At 38.4% G+C, this 13,626-nt stretch overlaps 1 protein-coding gene across 6 annotated transcripts in view; it reads right to left on the bottom strand.

The window, feature by feature from the left end:
- Positions 1 to 532: 532 nt before the first annotated feature.
- IQCE (IQ motif containing E) overlaps positions 533 to 13,626 on the bottom strand; it is a 29,301-nt gene continuing 16,207 nt past the window's right edge. For 3 of the 6 annotated variants that reach the window (XM_049791128.1, XM_049791129.1, XM_049791127.1), the window contains exons 17-22: positions 12,369 to 12,464; positions 11,630 to 11,653; positions 10,459 to 10,551; positions 9,294 to 9,424; positions 8,465 to 8,598; positions 533 to 4,160 (exon numbers count right to left, since the gene is read on the bottom strand). In XM_049791128.1, the coding sequence (XP_049647085.1) occupies positions 4,030 to 4,160; positions 8,465 to 8,598; positions 9,294 to 9,424; positions 10,459 to 10,551; positions 11,630 to 11,653; positions 12,369 to 12,464 (609 nt within the window). In that variant the 3' untranslated portion in view covers positions 533 to 4,029. The other 3 variants (XM_049791131.1, XM_049791130.1, XM_049791132.1) reach the window with 2 other exon arrangements.

The raw sequence follows: 13,626 nt of genomic DNA on the forward strand, positions 1-13,626 counted from the left end.
AAGGTATTTAGGCACGTTTCTCTTCTCTGGCAGATTATTTTGAACAGTCACCACAGCAATTTCTTTTGAATCTTTTATCTGAATTTCACTGGTTTGGTAACTGGTCAGTGTGACTTGCAACCACCAAGCAAGCAGCACAACAATAGATAAAAAGGCATAAATGAAGCTTGCTGTACTCCACCCAAACCCAGATATGTTTGAGGCAATGGCATGGCTTTTAGTTATAGACCTACTGGACAGGATTTCTTTTCTGAATAAAACACCAGAAGGGAAGACCGAAAGCAAAAGACCATCACCTCTGTCAATTCCACTAGGCCTTGGTCAAGAACACTGTTCTTTCCTGATGGGACAATCTTGAATGCCTACTGAAGAAGAAATTCACACCCTACCTGTTTAAGAGTTATCTTGTTACTATTGGCTCAGGAAAACAGACAGGAGTAAAAGGTCAACCGAGGTGCAAGGTGAAAACAACGGGAGCACACAGCAGAGGCCAGAGGAGCAATGCAAACACAGCAACTGCAGCAGAAATGCATGAACAATTAATTTACAAACTTTATTTGAAAGGTCAACAATTAGGAGAAAATACATTGCAATTGTTTTAGCTTTTAAAAGATCCCCAAATAAATTACATAAAAGACTTGCACAGTTCTAAATATTAAAAAGATCATAAAAATTAATTGCGCTCTTATATGCCAAGATTAATCCTTTTCCATTTTGACTATATTAAAAGTTGCCTGGGATTATTTTTATATCTATGCAGAAAACAGTACAGTTTTCAGATCTTGATGCCTCCGTAAAGATTTACAGGCGTAGGCACTTAAGGGTAAAAAGAGATCAAGAGCAGTAACATCCCATGAAAGTCAGAAGTCTATGTTCACACACGATCTCTAACTAAACGCTACTGTAAATTGCAAAAGGTTTTAAGTAGGTAACATTATCCCCTATCAGTAGAATGGAAAGTGTGCTGTTAGATAACATAGGTTGCAGTGCAGTTTAATTTTAATTCAAGACCTTGATGCCCCCACAAGGTCACCAGTACTTTTTTTACAGAAGATGCATTTTTCAGAAATTGAGTAGGTTTGTATTGGGCCTGCCTTGACAGGTTTGAGCCACACCGATTTTTACTCTCCTCAGCTCCCTGTTAAGGAAAACCACCATTTATTCCAAAATTAACTTTTTCGTCCTTCATTGTTCCTCACTTCTTCCCAGATTTACAGGTGCTGGCATTCAGATAGATAACCACAGAATGAAACCTAGTGTCAGTTGCTACTCCCTTCAACACATTCCATTGCAGTATATAACAAAACAACATTAAAGGCTACTAATACTGTGGAAGTTTCTCCTTCTACTGTACCACACCAAACTTTTGATGTGCAGTGAGCATATTTATCTTCCAAATATGTGAGCAGTTATCTTCCAAACTGAGACAGCAGTTTGAAGCCTGGCTCAAGTTAAGTATCAGATTTTTGATAACTAGGAGATAGCAGACTCAAATTTAGGAAGCTCTAGACACATCCTCATTCATCCCAGAAAACCGGGATGGAGTAGAAAATGGAGAATATGGAGAAACTGCTCCTTTTCACCCCGATTTTTGTCTGTGCCTTTGGGTCATGCCAAGACACTATCTCCCCTTTATCCCAGAACTTGTGTATTGACAGCACTACTGCTAGTCATATGCTCAGTAAAAACACAAGTCTTTCTGCTCTGTATCTACTTCCTAATACTTTCATATTGGTTATTACAGCACAGTGAAGTAAAAGAATGTCATCTTTATTATATTTGCTGTCCAAGTATTTCCCCATAGGAACAGCTAGGTAGGTATTTTATATCACTCTTGCTCCTGACACATTACATACTCTCCCCTTAATATGTCAGTCCTCAGCTCTAGTTACTCTCTCTGGAGGTATCCATGACAGTCACAGTTACAGACTTGAAATATTATACATAAGCAACTCAGGAGAGCTCTGCTTTTATTTAGCAAAATGACTCTCTTTCATAACATGACTTCCAGAAAAAGAGGGAAACAGGTCTCACCTTCTGCCAAGAGGATTCTGTCCCTTTTATTCTTTTATATACTTTTTTATCCTTTCTGCAGTTGACAGTCATGTGACCAAAGTACCAGCAGGAAAAATTTACCCAATGGGAGTGTAAATGACATTCTTCAGACTGCTTTGGGTATGGAGAGCTCCCAAAACTGCCTTTGGAAATAGCACAGGCAGCATTTCCACTGATGGGATTAAATGAAATCAGCTGCATTGTGCTGCAGCCATCCAGTTTCCTCTTTGGCTGCAAGTACTGGCATGAACTATGATAAGCCTCAGATAGTGCTTCATTGAAATCAAAGAACCGAGACAGCTCTGACTTATTAGTATTCTGTGAAACAGTGGCGACTGATTTTTAATTTAAAAAAGAGGAGGGAAAAGGTGATAAAAATCTTATATTTAAAAGTGTGCTTTCTGTTTACAGGAGTCTTTATTACTCCTCGATGACAAAGGAACCATTAGGGTCTCCACAAAAACCTCACTGTGTGCTTGTAAAATTAAATTCTCCTTCCAGTAAATACCATGTAAGTTATCTAGTTCACCTTAAAAAAAACCCACAACCCACACTGGAATGCCTATGAAGGATGTTGGCATGATAGTAGGAACTATAAGGCCCTCCTTCCAGTCAAGAAGGGCTACAGTCTGCATTAAAAGATCTGGAAAGACCCCTTGGACCGTATTCTCCAGAGCCAATTATGTCTTTGGTCCTTCCGTGGACAACAATATTATCAAATAGTGTTATTTCTGGATGTAGCCTTAATTTCTCTTATAATCCAACCTACCACTTCTGTTCCTAAACCAAACTGCATGGGTTAGCCTTTGTATATTATGCTCATCCCAATCCATATCCCTCAGAACAGAGAGAGCTGGGAGTGCCCACGCTTTCCAGCAGTCAACCTTGTAGCCGATCAGTGTGATGGGTGTATATTGTGACCCCTCTCCCAGCCTGTGACTGGACTTGGTGCACACCTGCAGTATATATGTATATATAATGGGTGCACATGCAAAGTAATACTGAGAAGAGAGATCAACAGAAAAGCAACATTAGATTTGAAAACGCCTTAGCACTCAGTGTATGAGCACTCTATTTAGGTGAAAGTTTCAGACAGTCAAGTGACGTAAACTAAAACGGGACATAAAGCAACATAGCTCCTATTCCAAATGTTTTCACATATTAGAGATGATCCTGCATAATCCACTCATATTTGTGACATGTAAGCAAAAAAAGCAGTCACAAGCGTAGCCTTCACAGAACACTCCTGCTATTATGCACCGTCTCTGACAAATACAAAAAATTACGTGTTTGGACATTTCAAAAACAAAATAGTACTATACATATCATAGCAAGCACACTTGGAAAAAGCAATAAATAAGAAAACCCTGCTGATACAGTAGGCCTAGAATAGCCCTATGACAAAGAAATGGCTTTCTAAAAGCCTTTACAAGGTCTGCACAGACTGTAAATGTTCAGTATAAAAATAAACAAAAAAGATATTAAAATATCACACAGTAAAATGTTTAAAGAGAGGACCTAGTAACAAATACAAGCTGTTCCCCTTCACGTACATGGGCTGAAAATTGGAGCCATGTCATTAATCACTTTCCAATAAAACAAATTATTTTAGTTAAACTGAAACAAAACTGTTTGACATGAAATAGCTTAAGGCTTTATTGCTTTCATTTAAATTTGGCAATTGAATTTATAATCCTCATTGTGAGACAAAATATTAAAGTGTTTTGGTTTAGTTTTTAAATCCAAACTCTATCCGTACCAGGAGGATAAGGTTAACAGTTAGTCAGTGGCTTTTAGCCATAAAGTCTGCAGAGATGGCATATCAAACAATTAATCGTTTATGGCCGAAATAATGACAACTGTCATTAAAAAGGGTCTGATATCTCCCGTTTTTCATCTTTGATATGCTTTATCTTGGTAGAAACAGTTTTGTGAATCGAATAATTCAAGATCACCAGAGCCTGTTACTAAAACTTAGAAGTGGGTGTAGTTTTTCTTCATCTGCAACAACGGAGAGACAATGACAATATCATCTGAATCGTCTGAGTGAGTTTCATCCACAGAGAGAGGGAGAATAGGCTGTGATTGCTTCTCAGAGGACCTGGCTGAAATAATTACAAAGAAAACAAGGTCATCAATAAACAACATTGACAAAAACAAGCCCTTGTGGGAAGCGTAATATTCTCCAACCCATTAAGTTTCCAGAATTACCTACAGTTATGAATAACTCTGATCTACCTTTTTCTGTGTATAACTATTCCCATTCCTCTTTAATGAAAGAGCATGCATGGCAGGCATTAAGTTGACATACTGACCACGCATGATTTGTCTTACTGTCTTCAAATCTTTGCAAGTGGTTACACACCACAAAGTAAAGCAATTTGATACTGAAGCCATCTCAGGTCATAAAAATAAATATTTATTAGATGGCCAGAAAAGGAAAAATTGACCCAAGCAAGCTTAAGCTAAGCAGAAAGGTCATAATGAGAACTTCAGTCATAGATAGAGCAAAAGGAAATAGAAAAAAGATGGAAGCTCTCAGTGACTGTTTCATCCTTATACCAAAATATTCATCCAAATACCAAAAATCATATTCACATGCTGTACTACCTTAATGACAATAAAAATGGTGACCATATCATGGGGTGGGGTTTTGGGGTTTCTTTTTTTTTTGCTTCTCTGCTATTTTTCTGGATGTGTGATTCTATGCATGTCATCAATTCCAACATTTGAGGAAATGTTCAGGACATGAACAGATAGAACCCTAATGATTCCAGTAAACACTGGAAAATCAGAGGAATAAAATGGACACATATGAGGCCCCTAACATCTGATGAGCAGAACCAGCAGCTTATATCCCCTCTGCAAGAGATCTATGAACTAAATGACGACAGCTATTAATACCTTCTAGCACAATATCCTCCCCTCAGCTATTAATACCTCCTAGCACAATATTCTCCCCTGAGCTCCACTTATTTTTCAGTTTCAAATATAAATTCTCTGAAAAGACTATCTCCCAAAGAAGAAAACAAATTGAGACAACCTGTGGTAGAAAGAGGAAACAGACAAGTAAGAAGCCATACACTGAGATTTTGACACTGAAATGGCAGGGAAAATGGAGGGCATACAGGGATTATGTGGGGAGAGGAACAGACATGCCATGGGTCTCAGTGAAATAAGAGGTTCCTGACAGAGAAAAAACCCAACCTCCTGGTATGGAAGAGGAGGCATACACAGCAACTGGAATGTGGAATAAAGAAAGAGGACCGCAACCAGCCCAGAAATAGAAAAAGAGTGACAGACAGAGAGCCTGTGAATGGAGAGGAGGAATGTGGGGAGGCCATTACACTGACCTCAACCTACAGAAGCAAAGAAACACATGACTTTCTAGTTAACTGATGCAGAGAAGAATTTCACTTAACAAATAACATAAGAGTTTTTCAGGAAGATTTATGAGCCAGTAGTACTAGTGGTAAGGATGAGCAAAGAGAACTTCCAGAAGCAGGCATAACTAGAAGATGCAACTCCAACAATAAACAGATATCATATATGAAATAGCTTAATATTGTCCAAATCACTCTTGATTATATCCTGCTCTTGATGTCTGACATTTTCTTGTCCTCGTCTTCAGCTTAATATACTTCAGAGTGACAACTTTATCTTTGTGCTTGTGAAGGGTTAAGCACTGATTAGACTTAAGGGTTGTATGTAAATTCATCATGATTTCAAAAAAGCCTCAAATTAAGTTAACAGTTGTATCCAGAGTAGCTAGTGATATGCAGAGAGAAATGCTGCCCTTATTCAAGATTTCCGTGCATGTACAGAACATATTCTTCCTTCCTGCCACTCCCCTGACAGAAACAAAACGCTAAGCTTCACAGACTGAATTCTTATCTGTTCCATTTCATGGGAAGCAGCAGAAATGGCTTTACAAATCTCCAAGTACTGTCCACATTCTGAAGACAAGCAAAGCAGTATTGAATGCTACACCACTTTTGCAATTTTTTTTTTTTTTTAATTTAGAAAACAGAGACATCTAACCTGATGCAAACAATGAATTAAAAGTCTGCAATGCTAGACCAGGATTATATAAATCTATTCTAGCAGATACATAAGGTTCTTTAAAACACATTTTACTCTTTCCCATTCCTCTCAAAATAATGCAGAAAGGCTAGTGAAATTAGATTACTTACTGCAATATATACTTTCACTGAAATTTAAGATCATTGCAAGATCTAGAGGTCACAAAATGCAAGTTTGGACTTGGGACAAATGAAGCAAGAGCTTGTTCAACAACTGCATGATTTAAAGCTAAAGGAATTTGATTGCTTTAAATCACTCAGCTGTTAAACAAGCTCCTTGTCTCATGTACTTTCCAAGCTGCAGGATGACCAGTGAAATACATTACATCAAAACCCAATTTTTCTAGTGGATTTTTACATCAGTCATGAGCTACAAATGACAGATGTTGGACTTTTAGTTAACTTCAACCTGTTTAGGCTACATGAATTCAAATGGCAAAAAACCTGCTATAACCAAACAGATTGCTGAGGGGTCAACATTTCTTCACACAGGTGGCATTTACACCAGAACACTCTCCTTCCTTTAGTAGTTTTTTCCCAATTTGTCTTTTGGGAGAGTTTGGTTAAACCCTCCAATGCACCAAGAGCTAATACTTCACATAGCTACTCAATGCAAGGCAGTCTTTCGGGCAGTTGTGCAGTTACAGAAGCACATATCCAGTATGCCTCTTCACAAGCTGCCTAGATACATTCTATCCTCATCCCAGATGTTGAGAACGTCTCCCATATTTCTAAGATCAGCAGCAATATAGCCTGCTTTGCTCCCAATCTCTCCTTTTTGATATTCACCAGAAAAGGACTGCAAGGAAAAAAGTTTGAATGTTTATGGTCTCCTCCCTATCCCTTCCAGTATAAATTCTTTCAGAACTTCTTCACTCATCACTTCGTCATCATAACCTCCAATAAAAGTTAGCTTTGGAGACTTCATAGCTAGACAGTGACTATGCTCTATTAGTATTCATACTATTGCATTTACCAGACTAGCTTCATCTTACACCCTTCTCTGGGTCTTAGAAGCACTTCTTCAGAGGCACAAAGCATTTTTTAAAACTGATTCTTTCTCTTTGGGTAGAATTTCACAACTGTTTTACTCTGGCTTTAGACTGAGCATACCAATAATGACTACTGCAGTATAGCGCAGGCAAAACAGGATGCTGCAGCTTTTTTTTTTCTGGATACTGGCACCAGACATAAGTAAAATCACTCAAAACTCTTAACATCTTCAGAAGCAAGTACTACCTACTCCTTCACAAAGTAGAATAAGCTCCTGAATATGGAATACAGTAAAGTTTCTTAAACACATTTTCCTTCACTGAAGGGTGACTGTATTCACAACTGCTGCAGATCTGGCTTATTCCCCATCTCGTATCTTAGAGAAACAGCCTCAGCTGCTTACAGCATGCTCTGTTTCTGAGCAAGTCTGCAGGGACTGTCAGCTTTTCATTGACAAAAGAACAAGTAACTATTTCTCAGGTCACCCTCAAAGTTGCTCTTTTTTCTCCAACTGATCCATAAAAGCCTAAAATATTCCACTCTGGATAGAACCAACCTTTTTCAATTCGTTTTTAACTCCTTTGAAGCTGCATGTCTAGGGCTGTCTTATCTGCATCATTGTTTTGCCTTTCCTACTCGGTACTTCTAACATCCTCTTAAAAGCCTCTTTGGGTTTAACTCCACCTTCTCACAAACAGCAATGAAGAATGCAAGAAAGAAACCAAATGGCATAAGACCCATAAAAAAGACAGACATTTTCCCAGTTTGTATTACAGTAGTACCATTTGGCAAGGTTATCCAGGACTTTCCTCTTACAGCAGCAACGGAAGATGGCTGAAGAAACGTGACTAAATACACATGGCTGACTAGGATAGTTCTTTTACCAGATGTCTGTCCCCTTCAGAAACTAAGTCAGGATGGTGAAAACGTTCTTGGCTTGTCTATGGCTTTGGGCCCAAAATGTAGTGGAAAATACCATACTACAGCTGCAGGGCTGGGGGGATTGAAAAAGGAGGTAGAGAGGCAATACAGGGGAACACCATGTTCCTTGAATAACTAACACTCACACCCGAAAGCAAGCTTCCAAACCACAGTTGTGACAAAAAGGCAAAGCACTGTGAGGAAGCTGGTACTCATACTGTTAAAGCTTTTATTTTTTATGTAAGGGACTGCATGTGCTAGTATAAGCAACATGTCATAAAATTAAAGGAAGGCCCACTCACAGAGTACATGTACCCATGTGTGTGCATGTGCAGATGTTCTCCATAAAATTGTGTGCGCACCCACCCACTCAAAACACCCATACTTTTGAACACAGAGGGAAATGAGATTACCAGGAAGAGGCGACACAAAGATTGAAAGAGGTCTCTGGAGCGCTGCTGAGACCGGTTTCTTCTCTGTAATGTAAACTGCAGAATCTGCTTTCTCACTTGGTGCACTGGACACAGAGGGCCTGCAAAAAGACATACTGCATAGCGTAAGGCACAGAACAGTAACTGCACTCTGTCTTCAGAGGGTATGCTGAAGAGTTTCTTGTGTTGCTAGTGTCCAAGAGACAAAAGATTATCACCTGCAGAAGTGAACTCAGACACTAAGTGAGGTGACAGCTATGTAACTCTCCTTGTAACCATGGCAGCCAATATTTAAAACTTTTGGAGCAGTAAACCCTGGAGAGAAAGGAAGTATTTTTCAAGACAGAGTCACCATAAACTTAAGCAGTAAGTAAATCATCGCATTCTTTCTCAGCAAGATGGTATCCTAGCTCTTCCCTGTTCTTCCTCCACATAACCCTTAACTTTTACATGCCAGGGCTTCAGATTCACTTACATTAAGCGAGTGTACTAGCAATCAGTTTGACAGCAACTGTAATTTAATTTTTTTTCTTTCCAAAGAGTAATTTTTTTTTTTTTTTTTTTACTTTTCCTTATTGCTATGGAGAACAAGATATGGGAAGACTACTGCTGCAAAAAGAAACCCTTTCAGTTGCATACCCTTTGAATTTTCTCAGGAGCAAGATCTCCCTTGTCTTTGTTGGAACAACAGCCTTGTTCTCCTTCTCTGCCAAGAAACCCACACTAAAACTCTATTAAAAAAATGAGCCCTCTCCTCTAATAAAAACAATTTTGCTACTGCATGTTGCAGAAGTATCTATTCCTCACTTACCTCTCCTCAAGCAGTACTGTACGTGCTAAGTGAGCCCTGAAAATGGACTGGATAAATGTCACAATCTCATCTTTCTCCTTGCAATCAGAAGACAAGCTCAAGGAGGTTGATGTGGAAGACATGCAGGAGTTCTGCAAAGCAATCAGATTAAAGAAAACTGACCTTTTACAGATTGCACAGAAGCTTGACAGACTCTTTCACAATCTTGTTCCTGATTGTGAAAGTGGTAGTAGAGCAAATATTCCCATCTTTTGGTCTGCAGTCTTTAAGGTTCTATAAGACTAAATCAGCAGGAAATGCAAATCTGAACATCATACAAGCTTGAAGCATCTGTATTCAATTAATCAAAGAGCAGACACCTGCAAGGAAAGTTCATTTATTTTCCAGGAAGGAAACCTTTTGAAGTCAAAGGAGATAAGGCAACCTTCATGATGGATACATCTTCTGCTTATATCAAGCAAAAGTATTCGGTCCTACTGCATTGGGCCAGTTTACTGAAATAAAAGTGCATGTAAAGTGCAACCAGATGGACAACCTGGATGGAGAATTACAAATTAACTTTAGCCTACATCCAAAGGATGTTCATATAAATTGGCAAATGATTTACCGAAACCAAATGTTTAATTGGTAAGGAAATTTTTTCATATTTAGAATTGAGCAATCTGGAGTGAGTTTGACATGACAGAGGACCCTACGAGTCTTTGGTTGAGCATACCACATGCAAGACTCCTTTACTTTTCAACCCAATCAAAGATGCTTTCCAAATCCTTATTTCTGAACTTCACTGACAAAGGTTCATCTATTACTACAATGATTCAGTAGTGAACACTTGACAACAAGTACAGTTTTCAACACCACTCTGAATTAAAAGTTAAAGGGTACATTATTAGCTGATGGGAGAACCAGAAAAAAAGAGGAGACCTAGCTACAGTCCATAATGCAGACAAGTTACAGCTTTACTTCTAAGAAAAACTGTGAACTAAAGAAGATAGAAAGGGAGGCTAGGGAATGAGCTCGATATCTTTCTGGAATTACAGCAGTGCTGCCAACTAGTGCGTTAAAACATCACCGGGTGATTCAGAGAATTAAGTCTGGAAGTACAGTACTTTACACTGTAAACTAAACATAATGGGATGCCTGGATACCCATTTTCCCCAACAATTACCTTGTGAGATTTTGCATCATGCATCCTGTTATTCAGTAACAGTTTCTGTCGAGCTAAATGTCCTCTGAAAGCTGCCTGAAGCATAACAACTGCCTAGCATAGAAAGAAATAAGTAGATGTTAGCTGCTTTGAAAGATGGCAGCTATAAATTAAAACAAGAGTCCAGAAGGAAGAGGCACATGGGGAAAATAACTTTTCCCTGTGCAATGGAAACTCTTTGATGTCTTGACATTTTTTTATGTTTAAGGGAAACACACACATCCCCGTTACTTCATAGGTACTCTGCTGCAATCCAAAGAATCCCCAGCCTGTGACAACCCACAGACATACAGCTCCATGGTTTAAATTCAATCTGGGAGATGTTCATGATTGATCTTATCAAACACAGTTAAGTTCTAGCTGCCAACACTAGCCTATGTTTCACAAATATAGCAACATGCTCCCATTCCCATATTAGATTCTGGCTACCCAGCGGGCTCTGTGATGCTCTGATACAACCAGAAATCAAGCCAAGTCTGGCAGACCATTGTGGTGATTACGCTGAACGTAAGTCTTTCCTCTATACTCAGAGATTTTATGGGATTCTAATCAACAAAAAGCATCTAGATGTAAAACAGTATGTTTGCGTCACATGGCTAGAATTTGTTGTAATTTCTGAAAGTAGGATTTTTAACGTTCTGTAAAAAACAAATGTAAGATGCTACATTGTGCTATTTGAAGAAACAGCTTAATAAAAACCTTTGTGCAGAACATTTATCAAAAAGTGACAAGTTTGTCAAAGATGTTTCTTCTTAGCAAAGGCTTCAAATTCCTACTTCAAATCTTTCTGAAGACTCATCATAGTGAAAATGAAAGCATTATTAGAATTACGTAATGCAGAAAAACTTTCCTGTCTGTATCAAATTTTGTTCAAAATTTTCAGAAGCATTCCTCTTGCAGAAGGTGCTAAGTACAGAAAATTTGAGACCAGAAGTGGAACACTTTGACAAGATATATCAAACAAAGCCAGAATGTCAGAAGGTAGATCATGAGCCAGCCTGAAGAACAAACATGATCTTGGAACAACGGTTCATATTACAATAAAACCTCTTTAAAAATAAAAAAGTTATTTGTTTGTCCTTTGATACAAATTAAAGGTTTTACTGTTTTGTTGGGTGTCAAACACACTCACCTCATCCAGAGCAATTTCTTCTTTCTGAAATGAAAAGTGCCTAAGTTAATACCACAAATATGTGCAAGTTTTATCTAATAAAGATTTTCCAAATTTTTCCCCAACAATTAAAACACATGAAAACACCTATCCCACCTCCCCCCAAAAACTCAATCAACAAACTTAAGGAAAAGAAAAAGCTTTTAATCTTTGAAATATGTATGGATAGTTCTTTTGTCTTTAGTTTCCTAAGCAGCATTTACAAGGCCCACCTCACACCATGTCCTATACATGGAAAAAGCAGCATTATGGTGTTGCCCATAGGACAAAATTTAAGGTTAACACTTTTTCTCTAGATCATTTTGTCCTAGTTGAGTGTAACAAAATACATGAAACTTCCTGTATTGTTTGGAGGATTTCTGCAAGGGAAATTTAACTTCTCAGTCATACCTCAAGGAAGCAACAGCAGCAGTGCTGCTTCAAACACTGCTATGCTTCCTTAGTTCTCTGCTCACCCAAACTCCCTCATTCAGAAACTGGCTATCTCACAGCAGGAACAACAGGGTTCTAGGGAGCAAAGGCAAAAGCAGCAGCAGGGAGGACTTGAAAAAAGCAGTGGAAGAGAAGATGGTGGTAAGGAATCATACTGGGAAGCACTGCTGCAATTCCTGGTGCCTGGCAGCAGGTTACTGTAGATGCTAAAACAAGAGTAAGATTCAAAGGCGGATGTCCTCATTGTTCCCTGATAGGAGAATCTTACCTTATTTCGGTACATCTTCCACTGTCTCTGGATGATTTTGGCTGCTTGTTCCTTCCTGCGATCTTCTTTGCCTTTAACCGTGCAGACTGGTGAAGACTGCAAAGGAGAATCTTGAACTTAGTACACTAAAGGCACAACCTGAAATTCTATGAGGGGAAACAGGTTACAAAATCAGCACCAGAGTTGTTAAATGTTCATCCGGCCTGCACGGTGGAAGGAAGTTTAAGAGGAAATTCTTAGTTCCGAATACTGCTAATGTTCAAAGTCATCATCTAGATGACTGTTACAGTGAAACACATTTCTGTCCCCATTTTAGCTGTTAGCAGAGCATGGGAATGGAAAGGTTTTCATTTACACACACTCCTATTTTTCTATGCATTGCTAAAGCAATAGGAGCTCCAACAGCGGAACCCACTGCTTTGTTGATCAGAAATGGTTTGTATGTTATTGACAGACTGAGAACAAATACCAGGATACCTAATTTTGCAATTCTTCTCCAGGAGAGACTAGTATTAATTAACTGCAGAGTGCTCTCATGTCTTATCCTGGCTTCTGTGGCCCCATAATCATCTGTTTAAGCTTACTGATGAGTTGGCCATCATATGGCACCAACAAGACGGAGAACTTGTGTATATTGTCATAACTCCACTCTTCTGTCTTGAAGAAATTAATTAGAGGAAAAATAAAGAAACCAGGAACAAAACAAGGTTTTGTTCCAGTTATTTCTTCTGTGCTGTGGTTGCATATTCCACCTCTCACCATCTGATCCTTTTGATCCCTAATTATCCCATACTAATTGTCATACCTCACTTGCCAAACAAAAGTTAACTGCAATTTTAAAAGACTAATTTAATTTGTTGGTGTAAAATTCTAAGTAGAGGAACAAGAGATTTTATAGACTCTGAAAAAACCTCTTGATTCTGTGAAAAGGATTTATTTATAACCTAAAAACGCTGAGTTACAGGCTTAAGTTTAGCAAATGGATCATATTATATTAAAAATGACAACCTACTATTAAAATGAAAAATTGGTAGGAACTTAGTGATAATTACAAATAATGGGAACATTTCAATAAATGGATGGTTACTGGCCAAGAATATATATAGTCTGCAGAGGAAAAAAGGAGCTGTTTGTTGGCTGTTTTTAAAGACTCAAGTTATTTGGTATTCCAAACATCATCTAGCATCCATCAACCTATAACACACAAAAAAGAATCTAAAGTATTGCACAGTATATCAAAAACCAGCACCCTCTTAAG

The sequence above is a fragment of the Accipiter gentilis genome, chromosome 33 (assembly GCF_929443795.1).
Source record: "Accipiter gentilis chromosome 33, bAccGen1.1, whole genome shotgun sequence".
NCBI classification, from domain to species: Eukaryota; Metazoa; Chordata; class Aves; order Accipitriformes; family Accipitridae; genus Astur; species Astur gentilis.